This window comes from Carassius auratus, chromosome 2, assembly GCF_003368295.1.
Source record: "Carassius auratus strain Wakin chromosome 2, ASM336829v1, whole genome shotgun sequence".
Taxonomy (NCBI): Eukaryota; Metazoa; Chordata; class Actinopteri; order Cypriniformes; family Cyprinidae; genus Carassius; species Carassius auratus.
The window spans coordinates 24429916-24451529 of NC_039244.1; the positions used below are offsets into that span (position 1 = coordinate 24429916).

General features: G+C 36.4%; 1 protein-coding gene across 1 annotated transcript; it reads left to right on the forward strand.

Annotated features, from left to right (window-relative positions):
- Positions 1-375: 375 nt before the first annotated feature.
- On the forward strand, positions 376-20990 carry LOC113038007 (UDP-N-acetylglucosamine transporter-like). Its single transcript, XM_026195278.1, has 9 exons — positions 376-512; positions 5541-5745; positions 6618-6876; positions 8249-8403; positions 11996-12118; positions 17458-17632; positions 17788-17906; positions 17998-18131; positions 20449-20990. Exons 2-9 carry the CDS (start codon positions 5731-5733, stop codon positions 20576-20578), a joined length of 1110 nt encoding a protein of 369 aa, XP_026051063.1. The 5' UTR covers positions 376-512; positions 5541-5730; the 3' UTR covers positions 20579-20990.
- Positions 20991-21614: the final 624 nt, after the last annotated feature.

The window sequence follows — 21614 nt, forward strand, 5'->3', positions numbered from 1 at the left end:
AATCATTCGATGTAACCGGATCTTTTTGTACCAGTTCTCCAAATCGAACTGAATCGTTCATTCATGTCTCCAATACGCATTAATCCACAAATGACTTAAGCTGTTAACTTTTTTAATGTGGCTGACACTCCCTCTGAGTTCAAACAAACCAATATCCCGGAGTAATGCATGTACTCAAACAGTAAAATACATTTTTAAATACAAAATCTTTTTGGACAGAAAGTATTTTATTTATTTATTTACTTATTGATTTATTAACAAATATAAAATATTCATGCAATACACACCTTTCACTGTAGATGTCACTGTAAGCAAATTCCCATCTTCATTTGAAAGGTTTTGGTGCAACTGACACGACAGTTACATGACTGTCAAACATAGTTTCGCTAATGCTGGAAGTGTGCTTGTGTTTCAGAATGTGGAAGGAATGGTTTTATATGAAATGAATGAGATGCATCAGTCAGAGCTGCGTCTGTCATGGACTCCACGCTGAGCTGCACTTGTGAGAACAGGTACAGTAGAGCTACAAACTAAACATCTTTACACACTTATTACACATCTGAATATTTACAAATGTTACCACGTGAGCCGAACTATATATATGACAGCAATGGGATGTTATGACACTTTAATCACAGATATTCATACAGAAAGTACAGTATCATATTCCAAAAAGCACGTTGATGTGATTGGGAGACCAGGGCTAGGGTTCACACCTTTTACTATGTGTGAAGTTTTCTCAAATATGTTTAATTTTAACCACAAAGCCTAACATATGAAATGATTGTAAGGAAAATAGTATGTTTTCATATGAACGTAATCTTGGACTTGCAGTATCAGTTGTGTCACTTTACTGCCATTCGTGACTCCTCTGTGGCCTTGTGGGATAGTAAAGTGTTCAGCGGATACACGCTTCAGAATCTCGTCTGAAGGAGTGGATCATCAGTTTTGGGAATACTGTGAATTCAGCGGTTGCATACTGTTTTCTGCCTGCTATACAGTGGGGAAGTATGCGATTTTGAATGCAATGCTGTCAGATCGCTTCATGTCTCATTCACCAGTGAAAAAACATCACAGTACGAATTGCATAAGGGGAAGTTGTGGCCTAGTGGTTAGAGAGTTTGACACCTAACCCTAACCTTATGGGTTTGAGTCTCGGGCTGGCAATACCACAACTTATGTGCCCTTGAGCAAGGCAATGAACCCCCGGGTGCTGCAGCATAAATGGCTGCCCGCTGCTCTGGGTGTGTGTTTATGGTGTGTGTGTGTGTGTGCACTTTGGATGGGTTAAATGCAGAGCATGAATTCTGAGTATGGGTCACCATACTTGGCTGTATGTCGCTTTCACATTTGTGCATAATATTAAAATGTAAATGCTTTCCATTCTCACGTAATGGAACGCGATGATGACGTATCTTGTCTGTGCAAACAGGGTGCATAGAGGTATGCAAGTACATATGTTGACAGGCAGGTAGGACAGCCTTTCATTGCCCTTGGACTGAGGGATATGATTGGATGAACATTTTATGGTCCTACACCTTCCACAGATGTTATAAATACATTTAGACCCCTTAACTTAGTGTTTGCTATTGGGATGTGAAGAGGCTTTCAGCTAGCATAACAAAAATAGTTTTTGTACCAGATCACCTAAACCATCAAATACACACAAAACTAAAACAAAATTTTCGTCTCGGTGAGTATCCTCATAAACGCATATGGTAATGTCTTACAGGCATTGTTCACCCAAAAATGAAATTTAGGTCTTTACTTACTCATCCTGAAACCGTCCTAGGTGTATATGACTTTCTTCTTTCAGACAAATATAATTGGAGCTCCTCCAAGCTTTGGCAGTGTAGCATTTTGACCAATCAGACACACAACTATTTGTTACATTTAACAAATAATATCTAACGCCTCCTCATCTAACCAAAAAGGGTCTATGGACCCTTCCACCAAAAGGAAGTTATCATCCTGAAAGTGGACAGAACAGGCCTCTGGTTCCCTAGCAACGGAAGGCACACTATCTGATAACACTAGGTTTACGACGCTCCAGGAATGTGGCTAAGCAACTCTTAACTCAAGTCTCTAAAAACAGACACACAATGCGCATAAAAAGGGACTCTTCTGTAATTAATTCATAGAAAAACCTTTCTTTGAATTAATTCACATTTTAGGGCATTGTTACTGTTCTTGTATGTTGTGTATTGTATATGTTTTATACATACTTATGATGGATCACTAGTTAATATAAACTCATCTATATGATGCTTGGTATCTATGAGTTTGTATTTTCATGATCTAAATGAGAGTGTATATAGTATGTTGATGCCTATCCAACACATTCGTTTTATAAGAATCTTAAAGATTCTTCTCTTGAACCCCCCAATCTAATTTCATATGCAAGACAACATATAGATACAAAGAGTGTAAAACTTCCCTCTAAAAGGTACCATTCCTCACTGGCTCACTCAAGTCCTGAGGGTGTGACATCATCCCCTATATATAGATCACTGATCACCAGATCAGGGCGGTTCTTCTAGATTGGGGAATACCAGGAGAAGATGTTGAGCTAAGAGCTCTCAAATCCACGCTAAGCTTGTGCCAGGCTTCAGCCTTAACTATTCCTTCATCAAGATCCTCTGATTTGATCAGTTCACTTCAGCAAAGACCAACTGGAGCCCCAAAGTGCATCAGGACTCTTTTCAGAAAGGCGAGACATGCAGGCATCACACTTAGTCTTATAAACTGATGCATTGGGTATCACATGCACCTTATACAAAGGTGTGTTTGGGTGTACTCACACTAGGCACGGTTGCCATGAACCGGACCCGAGTACGATTGTCCCCCCTTCCCCACTCCCCCTCTGGCCTGCACTCACATAGGGTTTCAGCATTCGTGCCGGAGCACGCTTACGTCATTATGGTGCGACGGTTTCGGGATAAACAGGAAGAGCAGCGCTCTCTGAACACAATGGAGTGCATCGCTCTGTTTTCTTTGTGGATAATTTTGTGTCGCTTGGTCACTTGGCGTTTTGCACCTCTGCCGTAGACCAAAGCGACCCTTTCCCTGCCATGTTGGTTTTGGAGCATCGCAAAACCGTGATGCAACGCGTCCTTTTCCGTGCTCCGGTACGGTTAGCGCTCACACTGCATGCGAACCGCACCCGAGTCCAACTGAACCGTGCCCTGGCCCACCTCTTCCAAGCAGACCAGGGCCGGCTAATCGAGCCTCACCCGGGCACGGTTCGGAGCACTCACACTAGTCAAATGAACCGCGCTTTGGTGGTCAAACGCACTCGGGCACGGTTCAAGCTGGCTAGTGTGAGTACACCCTTTGACTAATCACATAACTAGTCATGATTGATTATTCATATTTCCCCTTTTAGCTGATTCGCAACAGCAGTAAATTGTGGCTGAGATTTTGAAGCCAAATAAAGTGTATCCATCTATCATAAAAAGTGCCCCACATGACTCTGAGGGGTTAATACATGCCTCCTGACCTGAAGTGAATCGATGCTTTGTGTAAAGTATCCATATTTAGGCGTACTATAAATTGTTAATATATTTAAAATACAGATTAATGCTAAATGTAGAAAACTGTTGTTTTCTGCAGTGTTTTAGCAAAATTATCAATGTATTTTGCCGCTCGCAATGTTTTCTGTGTTGTTAAAAAACTTTAAGCTCTTACTGTTGCTTTTGCATCTTTATAGAGAAGCAACGCACATGGGAAGGGCTTGAATGAAGCATGTTTGGCTCTAAATAAAATATTAGAGAATATAACGACGCTAGATCATTACAATAAATAACCCTGAGCTCTTGTGTGAATCGCTCTGTTGCTTTGACACTCTGCTCACTTTATCTAGAAATGGTAAAATGGTAGGGATGCACGATAATATCGGCACAACATCGGTATCGGCCGATAAAAGCTTAAAATGACCATTATCGGTATCGGCCGATATGAATATTTCTGCCGATGAGCCAAACCGATATTCTCCAAGTGAAATAATTGACCTGTTTTTCAGATGTGAATGTCTGTCTACATTTGTAAAATAATAAATTTATGGTAGAATCAGTACAGAAGAGATACATGGATTTCTCTTCAGTAAAATTAAAGTTTAAATATATCAGTATATATTTGTAAATATATCAGTATATATTTGTAAATATATCAGTATATATTTGTATATATATCGATATCGGTATCGGCATCGGCCAAAATTATTTAGAAAATATCGGCATATCGAATATCGGCCAAAATCCAATATCGTGCATCCCTATAAAATGGTGACTCAGTTGTGTCACAGTCCAGTTTGAACCAAGCTGGGGTTTGGACCCAGACTGTGGTCTGCCATTGACTATGCCTGCAATAGACTATATATTAGGAATAAAAATATAAAGCAGTGAGGAAAGAAAAGAAAATCTGCATCCGAAGAGAATCACGTAGTAATTACCACATAATAATAGAATTATATAGATCAGAAGAGTATACAGGTTTACTAGAATTTAACAAAGTAAGTAAAGGAATAAATTACAGGACAAATAAAATAGGAGGAGAGTCTGAATCTTGATCAGCTGCTTCAGGTGTGTTTAATTAGAGCTGGAACTAAACTTTTCAGGCAAAACATTTTGGTGACTACATCAATTTAAATTTACAAAAGTGATTTTATATATATTTATGCATTTTTGATGATAAATGGGTAAAACCTAGTGGTTTGAAGGATAGTGGCAAAGATTGGTAAAGATTTAAAATGACATTGAATTAGTTTTGTGTGCTTAGAGTCTTTTAATTTCATCTAATGATTCTGGTTCTAAATATTCCCGACAACATTTATAAACTATTGTTACATTGAATGATATATTTTTTTTCTGTAAATCATGGTAAAAATATATGATAGTTATTATTTTTATCTTAGAAACAAAATTAATTAAACATGACACAAGGAAGAAAAATGTAAATCGGTATTAACCTTTTCCTCTTTCTTACAAACACACACACACACACACACACACATTCATATTGTATTTGAATTTAAGATGAACGGTGATTTATAAACTGGGATGTATTTAGGATGTTTCATTAATTGTTCATGGGCAAATTTTAGAGTCATGATACGCATGTCTTTATAACACAAAAGTATTTATTTTAGTATTTATTTTTATGATTATTTTTCTTTCTTTTATTTAAAGCACTTTGAATTACCATTGTGTGCGAAGTGTGCTATATAAATAAACTTGCCTTGCCTTGAGGCCTCTGGAGGTGGTGGGGGGCATTTCATTGGACAGGAGTGGTTGAGTGGTGGTCCTGCACACAAGAGCAGGATTGTGTGGTTCACATCGCTGTATAAGGCCGTCTGTGTGAGATGTGCGCCCCACTTCTGTCCAGCCTTCTCAATCACACCCAAACCTTCTGTTTGCCAAGTCATGTTAAATCTAGTAAATTAAAACTTCCAGATCCTTTTTTAATGACCTTGAGACTTGTCTTAATTACTCTGCTTTTACCAGCTGGCTGTGTGTAAATAACTTTTTTCTCTGTGAAAGCAGAATAATGTAGGTTTACAACACCATCTCACATCCTTCTGCCATCCGGCTGTGTGTCAATGGGTGTGGCTCATGCTGGCCTCTTCGCTCTTTACCCAAGTCTGATGAATGCTTTCTCAGTTCATCTACTGTATCTTCTGAAATACAGTTGCTCAAAAAGACTGAATGCAAACTCAGCAATGGCCTCGCTGTGATGGTGTTAACTGAGGTGAGTGAGGATTATTGATCTGTGAAATTATCACTTACTGTATATACATATATATTGTAAAAACATAAGATATTTTTAATACCAGAGTGCAGGAATATGCATGAGCGCTGAAGGTATTTTCTCTTGATTTTATTTTAAAATGGCTCACATTGACGAATGAACAGTTACATGATTTTTGTGATGCATCCCTTGAGGTATTAATAATCAAAGATGGCCATTATCATATAGTGATGTGTAATTCTCTAATGGTTTGGAGGCATGGGCAAACTAGTAGAATTGCATTAATAATGCATGGGTTTATAGCAAGTAGTGTTGTTAGTTCTTTAATCTGTATTAATGCATTTCTTTTAATGTGGTATTTGTCATCTGCTTATTTGATTTTATATTTTGATAAAGATTCATATAGTTCACACATACAGGGTCAGTAAGGATGCATTAAATTAAACAAAAGTTACAGTAAAACATTTACAGTGCTACAAAAGAGGTAGACAGGAATTTATGACAAACAGTGGCCTATAGTCCGAGCCCAGACTTAAAGCCCACTGAAAATGTGTGGAATGAACTTGAAGACTGCAGTCCACAAACACTCACCATCAGAATAAAGTGAACTTGAGCAGTTCTGCAAAGAAGAGTGGGCAAATACTGAGACAAATGTAGAGACAGAGACAACTCCCAACAGACTAAATGTGAACAAAATGTGTTCGTCTTCATTTCAGGCTGCAAGGCAACAATGTGTTAAAAATTGTGATTGTTTGAAAAAGGGTGATTCTTTTCTATACCCAATGCATATGCAACTGTTTCCATATCTTTTGTCATATAAAAAGGTAACAAGCTTTAATCAACTCTCTTTGATCTCTCTCTCTCTCTGTTAGACTAAACAGGGAAACTCATCCCTGTCCAGTGTTTCTGAATCATCAGAAATGCCCAGTATCTCCATCTTGTCCACCTCATCACAGCTGAAGTATGTTTCTCTGGGGGTGCTGGTACTGCAGACCACCTCTTTGGTGCTGACAATGCGTTACTCTCGTACGCTGCAGTCTGAAGGTCCGCGCTATCTGGCGTCATCTGCTGTAGTGTGTGCTGAAGTTCTGAAGATTGTTGCCTGCTTGCTGCTTGTCTTCAGAGACCACAGTGAGTTTGCACCTCTACTCAGATGTGTGAAAACCAAAGTGTTCTGCAATCTGTCTGTAATTTGTTATCTCTTGATAGCAGTGTTCTTTTGAAAGCCCTTGGGTGTACATTTTTATTTATTAATTAATTAATATTTACAGTACCTCCAGTTTTTTGCTGAATCCAATGCAATATCAAAACAAGTCACATTTTTTTGTTTTTGTGATCCTGCATAATTTGCCTTTTGACCAAAAGATCGATTGGTCTCACAAAAAAACCTCAATTATAATTACCAACTGAATTATCTCTAAATTTATTAAAGCTATAAAATTGGAACATACTGCATTATTTTCAAGATAAAGAAATGTGTTATCAGTGAATGGTGTGTGTGAAACAGTGAAAGTTTTTTCTGTGTTTGGGTAGTTTTTATGTTACCCAGATCCTCCCAGCAGACACGCTATGTCATAAGACGTTGATATTTGGTTAAATTTCAGCTGTGACATTGGGTGAGTAAAATGCAATGTCAGTTCAACTTCTGATGTCAATGTTAATTTGATGTGATAATTTGAACTGACCTTGTGTTGTAAAGTAACCAAAATCCAACTTTAAAATACTGACTTCAACTCAATTTTCATTAGGCTTGTTTACTGCCTAACACTACAGGATTTTAACGAGCTTAAGTTAACGAGCTCGCCGACAGGTTGAGGCTAAAGGCTTAAGATGCATCAGCGTTGTGCAGAGCAATCGGCATATGACTAGAAGATTGTGATTAGAGAGCAGACATCTATTTATGCTTTTCAATCGCTCTCGCTGTATTTGGCAGAGTGTTTGCTCACCTGACGTTTCCTATTAGATGTCCTGGAGGGACTGATATAAGATTATAAGGTTTCACTGTTCAGTCCGTATCGCTGTCCTTCCTTTGTCTTTTAATAATTGTGACTTTTTGTTTTTAAAAATTTGAACCTTTTTTCTTGCCATTCTGAGTTTGTCACAATTTGTCGCAAAATGTTATTCTTTATTTATTTGAGATGTGAGCTCAGAACTGCAAGGGAAGAAAAGTCAGAATTGTGAGATATAAACTCAGAATTACAAGAAGTTAATTCCTAATTCTGAGAAGAAAAGTCCAAATTGTTAGAAAAAAAGTAGCAACTTTTAAATTTTAAAACAAATAGTATTGCCATTTTTAAACTGCGAATTGCAGAATGGAAAAAGTTGCAATTACATATATTTTTTAATCTCTTTACAAAAACAAGCATAATATTCAGCATCACTGGGTGTATTCTTTTTTGTGGTAACATCATTGAAACAGAATTGTCGTTCTCGTCAGGAGCTCAGAGCAGTGGAGGAGAGCTGTGGCTCGCTGCTAATGTTCAGTGCTGTGTGTGCCTCTTAGGTTTCAGTGTTCATGCACTGAATCAGGTGTTGAAGGAGGAAATAATCAACAAGCCCCTGCTAACACTGAAGCTGGCCATTCCCTCAGGTATCTACACACTGCAGAACAACCTGCTCTATGTGGCTCTGTCAAATCTAGATGCAGCTACCTACCAGGTGAGAAAACACACATCCAGAGGACGTTTCAGGGCGTTTCATAGAAACCAATGGCCCACGTGCCACTCTTTCTTCTTTTTTCTTTTAAGAAATTGATTTGAGTATATCTGTATTTATATATAGTTAGCTATGACACTGATACATTAATTTGGTGAAATATTAATTCCACTGCATCATTCTTTCTCTGACACTCCATTTAAAATGTTTGATGTGTGTATAATTTTGTGAATGACAAACATTCAGATTCTCCAGAATGCTGCTGATATTTCATTAGAACTCTGTATGCTCCATGGAAATGAGTGTTGTGTATTTACATTGCTGTCATAGGTGCTGTTACTGGAGGTACAGAGCAGTACCGATCTAGCTATGCAAACTACTCTACTTTTTATGTAATTTTGACGTTTTTCATTGAAAATATGCATTCATGATTCATGTAAATAATAAATGAATGTGACAAGAGACGTTTGCATTTTAGAATATTAGACATAGAGTAATTGTGCACATTTTAAAATAAAATATTATTTTCAAATAGTGTAAATTGATTACTACTCCATATATAACTACCATGTATCTACATCACTTTTAATTTAATTTTAATTTAATTATTTAATTGCATTGTTTTTATTATTATTATTATTAAGTAGTAGAATTCTTATGAGCGTATTTTTGATTTTTTTAATTCTTAGGATTGTGTGTGTGACCGTGATTCATGCTCAAACATGTCAGTGAGCACAGCATCACAATCGATCAGATGCATGTTTTAAAGTTGCATTCGTTACTATAGCAAACCCGCCACCCCCCCCCCGACAAACACACACACACATACACACAAATGCAGAGGGCCTCGCACACTTGTGACGGCCCTGGTGCACAGTATGCCAGGCAGGCATGGGCAAACCAGGACGCTAGGGGGAAATGACCAATCTGAAATAATGGGGGGAATTATTTATTTTTTTATTTTATCCTATATACACAAACACATTTATTTTTACTATTACTAATGTTGTAAAATAAAATAAACATTAGTAAATTATAGAATATAATAATTATAGTAAACATGCTCTCCTATGATAAGAACTGTAAAAACATAAAAGTGTGCACTTATAGTTTGTAATTATTTGACAAATAAAAACACTATTTGAATATTACTATGAGTTGCTTAGCTGGTCATAAATGCTGGGAATCCATGATAAATATTAACACACAAACTAAAAGTCAGATATAACTGACTGTTCTTATTGTTCTCAGAATGAGGAGCCAACTTTCACCTAGTCTCACGCCCACAGCACGTCGGGAGAACGTCTGATGCATACGACACAAAATTAGATTTTTTTCAGGAGTTTCGAAGTCGTCATCAGATTGATTGTATTATACAGGATTTTTGGGAGACGTGTGCGTCATGTTCTTTCACATTCCGCCTGGAAACAAAGATACAGTGATGCCAAACCCCCTCAAGAAAGAAGAAATCTGTTGTGTTTACAACTGTGACGATGAGCACTTATCAGGATCATGAAAAGACTGGATTTTCAAAAGTATTTGAAATATGTAAAGTTTGCAGCTTAGACACTTTCAAATACATCCAAGAATTTACACACCGGTCTGTTACTGTAATTACTTTCCATGCCCCTAAACATAATGTGGCACAAAAGGAAACATGATTGGTGGCTTTACCCATCAGTCAAATGGCCACTTGGACAGTCCTTGGAAACTAGAGGTGGGTTTATCGATCCTAATATCAATAGTATCGATACCAACGTTGCAATAGCATTAGTAATTGTTAATTTGTGTAGTTGGTTCTTTCAAATGCATGCTTTTAAAAGAAAAATATCAGTATCTGTGAATGTGATACTGGCTCAGTAATTACTTGATATCAGATCAATACCCAAGACATGTCACGTATATAGTTTTGAATGAGGAAAAATGCAACGCTTAATTTAGCTGCTCTATCGAAGGAAGCCCTAACTTCTGAATAAAAGAGCCAATCACTAATAGGTAAAGTCAGCGCATCACTGTAGCAGCTGTTACAAGTCCTGGTTGGTATAGAAACAGTCAGCGTTCTGAGATGTGCGCTTGATCTAGCCTGAAAAATAAGCTTTTTTAAGGCTATTTGAGCAAAAGAAACAAACCCAGTACAGCTTCCCTACATATATAAGACAGTTGTTGTCAAATTTCATCGGTGATTTTAAATAGGAAATTAAATCAGTTTTGGAGAATAGAGATAGGAGCTTCACTTACATGATTGAAATAGTTGTGCGAGAGGTGTTTCAAAGATGGCCACCAAGAGAAATAACTTGCCTTAAAGGATTAGTTCAATTCCAGAATGAAAGATTTTTGATAATTTACCTAGCCCCGTGTCATTCAAGATGTCTTTCTGTCTTAAGTTGCAAATAAATTAGGGTTTTTGAGGAAAACATTCCAGGATATTTCTCCATATAATGGACTTCAATGAGGACCAATGCGCTGAAGGTCTGAACTGCAGTTTCATTGCAGCTTATCTAATGAACCGATTGGTCAGTTTCTTAAAAATATAAATAAAATGGAATACTTTTTAACAACAAATGCACATCTTGTATTAGCTCCTTGATGTGTGTCTGCAAATTAATGCATTACGTAATCACGTTGGAAAGGTCACGAGCTGTTAGCTCTTCATCTGTGTACTCCTGTTCAAAAAGGGAGGGTAGGGGGAAAAACTCATCCAACTTCAAAATTGTCCAACATTGTTGTTTTACCATTTTTATTTTTAAGGACACGTTCTCTTTGTAAACACTGGGTCAGTGACCTTTCCAACATGGCTATGTAATGCATGAACTCAAGCTAGTGCAAGACGAGCTCTGTCACAATACTGTTTCTCAATAGATCTGCTTTTTATGAGCCCAGAGATTCGAATACAATATTTTTGCAAAATGCCCATCCTTAATAAAAAGTGATGAAGAGCTGAAACATATGAAAAATTATTATAAATTGGGTATATCAAAATTAGAACAAGCAGTATATTATAGGATGGCAACAGTCAAGATGCTACCATGGTTTACCATATATTATTATGTAATTTTCAGCATATTGGGCATAGTGAATGTATGCATATTTTAAAATAAAACATTATTTGCAGATAGTTAAAATGCATTTATTTTCAATAATTATAGTTTCTTTTTCTTCTATCTCCCTAAATCTCTTTAAATACTGTAATTATTTATTTACCTTAAAGTACCAATTAGAATGAAGAATGAAGTAAACTCATAATTCTGTCCTGCCCCCTTTGCGGTTGGTAAGATTTTGAAAAGTTTCACCAAGGCTGCATTTATCTGATATAATATAAAATATAAAAATAAAATATAAACTCACTGGCAGTGGGCGGATTCACAAACCTAAACAGAGACCGACATTCCGACCCGGAACACACATTTTCAAAGGAGAATAACTAACTGTAGCATTGTTTTCCAGAAAAAAAGTATGTTTACATAGCATGTTTCTTAAATGTCTGCAAACATATTATGGTATTTTTATGCTTTAGTAGAGTCAAAAACGTACATACAGCACTTTTAATAAGAAAAAACGAACAAACATCTAATTTAACATCCTATTGGTTTTCCAGGTTACGTATCAGCTGAAAATTCTCACTACAGCGCTGTTTTCCGTGTTTATGTTGGGTAAAAGTCTTGCCTTTTACCAGTGGCTCTCACTAGTCATTCTGATGACTGGAATTGCACTTGTCCAGGTGAGTAGGCTTATAATTTGTTTATTATGTCAGCTTTCTTTCAAAACTACGGTTATAGAACAAGCAGTTTGCTTTTTTGACTGTTACCTTCTGAATAAAAGAGCCAATCACTAATAGGTAAAGTCAGCGCATCACTGTAGCAGCTGTTACAAGTCCTGGTTGGTATAGAAACTGAGCCTTACTTCATTATTTGCTTTCATTTACAAGGAAAGTAGACTGGACTCTGACTGAGAGTTTGCTGTTAGCTTTATGCTAATGTGACTATGCTATATTCTATCAAGCATTAAAATAAATAGCACACACAAATATCAGCAACATAATCTTAGATTTTTGTCCACCTCAGAACTCACTGCAGTGCATTGCGTGATAGCCGAGAACGATAAGTGATGCTGTCTTAGAATTTGTCCAAATTATTATTTTTTTAATCTATTTTACTGGGACTATTAAAAGGATAGTTCACCCAAAATTGAAAATGTGATGTTTATCTGCTTACCCCCAGGGCATCCAAGATGTAGGTGAATGTTTCTTTGGTAGAACTGATTCAAATTTGACTGATTTGAACTCATTCAAACTGAGATTTTTAAGTCGAACTGTTGCAGTCATACATACACAAAAACATACACAAACAAAACCAAATTAAACCCTGCACCTCCTGACGATATATTGATGTGTATAGACACAAAATGATCGGTCTGTTCAAGAAACTAAACAGTTTTCATATTGTTTTTTTTTTTTATTGTTTTTTTTTTACCTCTAATGCACTGCAATGCCTGAACTGTCTGAACTGTATGAGCTAAGAATGGGGTCCAAATCAGAAAATAATTAAGTTGGCTTGAGAAAGCCAACTTACTGAAATCCTATCTAAACTTATCCTAATCCTATCTTATTTTTCTGGCAGCAAAAATTTTGGACACTAACTCCTCCTAGACCGTTCAAGCTACATACTCCAAACTCGGGTCAGACCTTCATACTCTTCTGACTTGGTGTGCTATATCTTTTCAGACTGGTTTGAAGCTCCAAATCCCATTAGACTCAATCAAGCTTTGATGTTAATCAATTTTAACTCATTCAAACTCATCTAATCTATCTATCTATCTATCTATCTATCTATCTATCTATCTATCTATCTATCTATCTATCTGTGACTATTTATCTATCTATCTATCTATCCTAACAATCTGCTAATCATGCTAAAATGCTAGCAACATGCTAGTCGCATGCTAGTCATGCTAGAAACATGCTAGCAACGTGCTAATCATGCTAGAAACATGTTAGCAAAATGCTAGTCGCTTGCAAGTCATGCTAGAAACATGCTAGCAACATGTTAACCATGCTAGAAACATGCTAGCAACATGCTTATCATACTAAAATCTTGCTAACAACATGCTAGTCGCATGCTAGTCATGCTAGAAACATGCTAACAACATGTTAATCATGGTAAAATCATGCTAGCAACATGCTAATCAAACTAGCAACTTTGCTAGTCACATGCTAGTCATGCTAGAAACAAGCTAGCAACATGCTAGTTGCATGTTAGTCATGCTAGAAACATGCTAACAACATGCTAGTCGCATGCTAGTCATGCTAGAAATATGCTAATCATGCTAATCATGCTAGTAACATGCTAGTCGCATGCTAATCATGCTAGAAACATGTTAACAACATGCTAGTCGCATGCTAGTCATGCTGAAAACATGCTAGCAACATGCTAATCATGATAGAAACAAGCTAGTCGCATGCTAATCATGCTAGCAACATCCTCATCATGTTAAAATCATGCTAGTAACATGTTGGTCGCATGCTTATCATGCTAGAAAAATGCTAGCGACATGGTAGCAACATGCTAATCATGCTAATCATGCTAGAGACATGCTAGCAACATGCTAATCATGCTAAAATCATGCTAGCAACATGCTAGTCACATGCTGGAAATGCGAGAAAAATGCTAGCAACATGTTAATAATGCTAGAAATATGTTAGCAACATGCTAGTGCATGCTAGTCATGATAGAAACATGCTAGCAACATGCTAATAATGCTAAAATCATGTTAGCAACATGTTAGTTTCATGTTAATAATGCTAGAAACATGCTAGCGACGTGTTAGCAACATGGTAATCATGCAAGAAACATGCTAGCAACATGCTAATCATGCTAAAATCATGCTAGCAACATGCTAATCATGCTAAAACATGCTAGCAAAATGTTAGTCGCATGCTAATCATACTAGAAACATGCTAGCGACATGCCAGCAACATGGTAATCATGCAAGAAACATGCTAACAACATGTTAATCATGCTAAAATCATGCTAGCAAAATGCTAATAATGCTAGAAACATGCTAGCAACATGCTAATCATGCTAGAAACATGCTAGCAAAATGCTAGTCGCATGGTAATCATGTTAGAAACATGCTAGAAACATGCTAGAAAAATGCTAGCATAATAATAATCATGCTAAAATTATGCTAGCAACATGCTAATTGAATGCTAGTCATGCTAGAAACATGCTAGTAACATGCTAATCATGCTAGTCATGATAGAAACATGCTAGCAAAATGTTAGTAATGCTAACAACATGCTAGTAACTTGCTAATCATGTTAGAAACATGTAAGCAACATTTTAGCAACATGTTAATCATGCTATAAACATGGTAACAACATGCTAGTCATGCTAACAACATGCTATTCGCATGCTAATCATGCTAGAAAAATGCTAGCAACATGCTAGTTATGCTAGAAACATGGTAGTGACATGCTAGTCATGCTAACAACATGCTAGTAACTTGCTAGTAATGCTAGAAACATGTTAGTCGCATGCACCAGGGATTTGAAGTAAATATTTTGGGTTTGACTGAAAAAAAAAGTTTGTGAATCCCTGCATCACACAAACAAAAATGAATAAACATAAAAACAGCAATGGCATGGACAAAGTCTTCCAGTGTTTAGTAACTTTCATAATTATTTGTCTTATAGATGGTATAAATTAGTGTTTTTTAACTGAATAGTCATTTAAATATATACAAAATAACAGAAAGTGAAAATAACATGCCATTTTTGGGTTATGAACAACCTGCTGAATACACAATACTGACATGAACTGTTAATGAAAGATGGAAACTGCCCCTGAATAGAATGAATATCATACCTTTAAGTTTATCATACGTTAAGTACAAACTGTGTACAGACACTCTTTACTTAAACTGTATCTGACAGTCATGCATGTCTTTCAAAATAAATCTTGCGTCAGTGTTTGAAAGGAACTGTATTGCACAAATGACTATTACAGTGCCAGCCGTCTCAGAGAGTCGATTACCACAGTAGATGTCCAGTGACCATGAGAGAAATGAAGAGCAGTCAGTGAGCAGTCAGTTGTACTAATTCACTCTTTCAGATGTTGAATGGGAATAATCAGGTACACCGTGTACATATTCACCATCAAAGAAATCACAACAATGCAAAGAAAAATCCATATAAAGAGCGCAGGCCTGCACAAAATAATAAACAAAATAAAGGACTTATTTTGACAGATGCAAGTTTTTAAGAAAATTAGGTAGTGAAACCATTTATTGTAACAGTCTGTGCTGGCCTCTACAGTCCATTTAAGACATCCGATGTCAGGATAGCAATATGAAATAATATAATGAACACTCAAATAAAACTCACAAATTCCAATGACGCACATTCAATCGAAACTTCCGCGAGAAGTTTGGGATAATTAAAACAAACAAAAAAATTTATATAATTATTTCTATAATTTATGCATTTATTAATTTATTTTAAACTATTTGTAAAAAAAAAAAAAAAAGAAAATAAATATTTTGTACTAGTTACTTCCAATTTATATTATTGCATTTATTTATTTTAAATGTTTTATTTACTTATGTTTTTATTATTTACTTAAATTATAATCTTTAACTTTAATCTATTTTGTGTTGATTTCATTCTATTTTTTGTATATTTTAATCCTATAATAATTTGCATCATTGATTTTTATTGATTAAATTGTTTATTTAAAAGCATATTTGAATCCTTTTCTGATATTTATTTATTTTTACTAGGGCCGGGACTCGATTAAAAAAATTAATCTAATTAATTAGAGGCTTTGTAATTAATTAATCGAAATTAATCGCATTTTAATCGCATATAAATATTTGAACTGAGAACAGTGAGAAGTAATTTTTTTCACATGGATTTATAGTATACCATTGAATAATGACTGAATACATAAGCTTAAGCAACAAAATATTGTTTATTTTTGTTCAACCAAGTTTAGCAGACCAGTGCAATTTTTGCCATGAAGCATAACAATAGCATATTTAGAAACAATTTAGAAATAGTACATTTCAGAAATTCAGGAAGCTTATAGGTGCTGGAACCTTCTGTAAAGTGTTTTTTAAGTAAAACACAATACTGTCAATTACATTCAGAACATTGGAAACACTGACTATTAGAAAACATCTCTCTGTTGCTTCAGAGGCCATAACATACTAAGTCCAACTCTCAATAACCTTGGCCAAAACAATAAAGAGTTCAACATAAACTGCCAGTTGCACCAACAAAATAATACATAGTTCACGTCCACGCTAGCTGCTATATGTTTTGCGTTGAGATGATACTTGAGGCTCGTCGATGTGCTGCAGTGATATGCGAACGCTAGTTGGTGCTTCAGTATAATCGGTCCGCCGAAACGCATCCAGTGAGAAACGTTCCGCGGTGCAAAAATACGTTATTAAAAATGCGGGAATTTTTTTTGTGTAATTAATTAATCTTAATCTCAATTAACGCGTTAAAGTCCCGGCCCTAATTTTTACATATATATTTTTTAACATACAGTTTTCAAAATGATTCATAGATCATTGTTACGATCAAAGAAGGCTGTGAAAATTCATCTGTATCATCAATCCTTCAGATAGTTTATTTAAAAGTCTCAAATCTATCCTTTCATTGGAGAGTAAGCATTTAAAATGGGAGAGAAACCTCATTATGAAATAAATGTTTTTCTCTAACACACATTGGTCATAATTAATCATACCCTTTTATACAATACTTTATGCAACCTCCTTTTGCCAAAGAACAGCTCGGAGTCTTCACCTAAAATGCCTGAAGAGTTTTGAGATCATCTGACTGGAGATCAGAGACCGTTCCTTCATCCAGAATCTCTCCAAACCCTTCAGATTTCCAGCTGCATGTTGATGCTTCTCCTCTTCAGTTCACCACACTCATTTTCTACAGGGTTCAGCTCAGAGTGTACATTTTTCCATTGAGTTTTTAGCACTCCCTTGTGGTGTTTGAAAATAAATATGACTCCTCATTTGTTTCTGTTTGACCTGAACCAACAGTGGCCAGCTGAACCTGCATCAGTCACCAAGCAGGAGGACCTGACCGCCGGCTCTCAGCTGATGGGTCTGCTGGCTGTGCTTGTGGCCTGCTTCTCCAGCGGATTTGCTGGCGTGTATTTTGAAAAGATCCTCAAAGAGAGCAAGCAGAACGTCTGGGTCCGTAATATTCAGCTAGGTCAGCAGATTTCGTAAAAGAAAATATGTAGCTAAAATATGCCCAGCAAACTTTTTTGTTGTTTAAATGCATTTAATTTTGTTAGCTATCGTTTACAAGTATCTGCTTCTGGTTTCAGAACTGTGTTTCACACTTGTTCCACTTCTCTTTTTTAGGTTTATTTGGATTGATTTTTGGACTTGGAGGAGTGTTTGTGTGTGATGGAGAAAGAGTGCATGAGAATGGACTCTTTCAAGGGTACAGCGGTCTGACGTGGACTGTGGTGGCTCTTCAGGTACATTATACATATACATACCACATGTGTAGACCTGCATGTCTCATTTGATTGTTATTTGTGTAAAACATGCTCCACATACTCCCTGTAGGCTTTGGGTGGGTTAGTCATTGCAGCTGTCATCACATATGCAGATAACATCCTGAAGGGCTTTGCAACATCCATCTCCATCATTCTATCCACCTTCATCTCCTATTTCTTGTTGGATGATTTTGACCCAACTAGGTAAGGCAGTTGCTCCAAAACTCATGCATTGTATTTGGGTCTTTCTCTGAAAACTGTGCCATGTGTGTTGAACTGGTTGGGATGGACCAACAAATAGAGGAATCTTTTGATTGGTCTAAAGTGCCTCTTTGCCTTCTGAGGCAAATAAATTCATATTTATTCATTGAGCAAATGATTTTATCTAAAGAAGTGCAGAGTATGTTTGTGTAGATCCACACACCAGTGTTTATTTTGTACTGTCTTACAACGTCTTTGTTTGTTAAATGTGTCTCCTGACAAAAATGGTCAATTTACGTTGGTGTAATTTTCTGTTTAAATTATGCCAGAACACATGATCATTTCCTCTGAAGAAGCCATCAAAGATTCCATTTAAACCAGGTGTGTCAAAGACATGGCGTGGAGCTGCAGGAAAACTAATTAAGCATTTGTGTTCATTCGTTCGGTTGGTTTGATTAATTCATAATGTTCCATTTATAGCTACAGCAGGGCAAACACACTTTAATTTATTGTGTGGTGTGTTATAGCTTGCAGTGGCAGGACGTTTCCTTTCATTACACACACAATATGCACTTCTCGTCGAAACTGGATCTGTGGGAGACAACTGTCTCAGAGAAACATGAAGTGTTTTAAATGGAAAATATTAGCAGTAGAAAAGTAAATTTCACACTTTACTGTTACATTTGCACACCACTTAATAAACCATTTAAGATTTTGTGTTATACTACAATGATTCCACTACTCTGCATCTTGTATTTTTAACACCATAGGGGTCGTTCACACTGAACACTGCTTTCCCATTTGTTTTTATATGTACTGTAAACGTGCTCGATGAACGTGTTTTGTGCATTATAAAATAAGGCACTCAGGTTACTTTAAACGAACTCCTTTTTACACCTTCGTTTTCTAAGACCACGAAGGGGCTGTACACACAGAAAGCGTTTTTGCTCTCCGATATGCTACTTTTCCATTGTTTGTATTTAAACATGCAAATGTAACAAAAACGTTAAAAGAGGTTTAACACTCTGGGTTATTTCACACAAAACACGTTTTTGCTTCTTTTTTTCTATTTCTTTTAAACATTAGCTGTGTGATGGTGGAATAAATAAAAATTAACTCAAAGTTTACCCATAGTTAGAACATTTTTAAACTTACAAGAAAAGAACGAGGAGAAAATGATTCCAAGCGTGTAGCACTCACTCTGAAATAGGCCCTCGCCAACACATCACAATGCTGCCTCTCTTAAAGGTGCTGTATGTAAGATTTTGACTCTACTTAAGCATAAAAATACCACGTTTGCAAATACTTATAAAACATGCTAAGTAAACATACTTGTTTATCTGAAAAACAATGCTACAGTCAGTTATTCTCCTTTGAAAAAAGGTGCTTTCTGGGTCGGAATGTTGGTCTTTGTTTTGGTTTGTGAAACCCGCCCACTGTCAGTTTATCCAATTGAATTTCGGTGGAAAGCACAGCAAATTTCATATCATTCATTGTAAAGTGTGCTTGTTCCAGTTTGTGTCATCAATCTGGCAACCTGCGTGTGCATCAAGTCTGAGGAGGAAGGGCCAGGTAAAGAAAAAACCCTCTCCAATATTTTGAATTTGGACTGCAATACCTAGTTCAACCACTTGGTGTCAATCCACATAAAGCACCTTTAAATATGCAATGCCCCTTTTGAAAAAAATGTATACAACAATGCTAGCCTCAAAAAGAAACACATGGGTGGACACACAGATCATGGTTTTGCATCGTGATTTTTTTAAAGCACCCTGTCGCCACAAAAAAAGAGACACTGCAAGAGATCAAACACATCCATCTAGCATATGTTTATAAAAAGCCATGCAATGAAATTCAGAAACACTTTTTTTTTTAAAGACAAAAACACAAACATGGCCCCCACCCCACAGAAAGCATTTCCAATTGTCAATGAATTGTCATGGTGTACCCTCAGCCTTTATCAGTATTTCCATATATTAAAATATTTATGATAAATGTATTTGTTAGTATTCAGTAATTTATTCAAGTTTTAGGTTATAAATTCTAAACTTACTGTGACAGGGTTGGAGTAATCTGAATATTGTTGCGAACATCTCCCCCCTGCGGTGATCACCCAATGTCTGTGACAGCAATGTCCCGTTTATTTGGCCCTGTGATGTGAAAACACAACTTCTTGGCAGTTCAGAAGTAACCTTTTCAAATGTAATGATTTAAAAAGTCCTGAAATTTTCTAACCTAAATAGCACTGTTTCTTGTGAATGACTCGCTTATTGCACTGTGCAGAAATGTGTAGAAAATTAAGCTCTTTTTTCTATTGTAGTGTGTTTTTCCTGGGTGCCATGCTGGTTATTGCTGCTACGTTTCTCTACGGGTATGAGAGCAAATCTGCGGTCAACCCTAGTAAAGTACAGAAGACTGGACACGAGATGATAAACACTCCAAATCATTAATGTCTGTTAGGATGCTGTACTTCAGGTGAAGTTCAGGACAACTGAAGCAGTGATATTGTAAGGATGCTATAAGAAAGTAGCACAGAGAAAAACAAAACACTCAGTCATCCAAAACTTGAACTGTCTTCTATATGATATGTTATGAAAGGCAAAGTGATCTTGTTGCATTCAGCTGACTTTAAGGACTTCATTTGAAAAGTGTTTACAAGGGATCTCTGTGACAGAGCCTTGCAAATTCCATTTGTTACAGTTTTAACATTTATTTTCTGTGCCATACAATGGCATATTGAGAAAGGGATTGTTTTACTTGAATGTGTCTTTTGAGAAGCATCATTTTCTCAAAGCCAATAAAAAGTGTTTCTAAAATGTCTTGCTGTCAAAGTCTGGTAATAAAAACCAGTTGAATCTCAAACGTTTCCTATAGGAGTAATGACTGCATTTTGATCGGTGGAAAAATTATTGAAAAAATGTTGATGCTAAAGAGATCAGACTTCTGCAAGATGCTCAGTGCACTTTTATTAGTCCTTGAATGAACAGAGTGAACTGTCAGACCTTGTTGCTCTCAGCTGGGGGTTTCAGTGGAAACATATATGTTGCAACACAGTTTGTTTTATGCAAAAACAACTTGCATGCACAAGGGAGATGAAAAATCAGTCCCCCCCTAACTGGGTCTTTCTTGCCCATAATGCAATGCTATGAAACTTTTCCACAGTAAACTCAGTCTCTTCCATTGCATAGACTCGTTTTGCAGTGGGAAAGCATGTGGATATGAGAGAAAGTAAATTCACAATTTAAGCAACATTTTTATTCCTCATTCCTGCACACCCTGTGTTATGAAATGTTGAAATCTTGAAATAAAACCCCTTTTTTTCTGCTGGTTATCAGATACCGAGTTCATATGTCTTCATGTATCTTTATTGGAGGAATATGGCTTTGACAAGAGATACAGAAGATGTAACTTAGCAATGATAAAGGGAAATGAAATGAGGTATTTATCATATTACAGAGAAGGAATCCTATATGATGTATTCTGCCT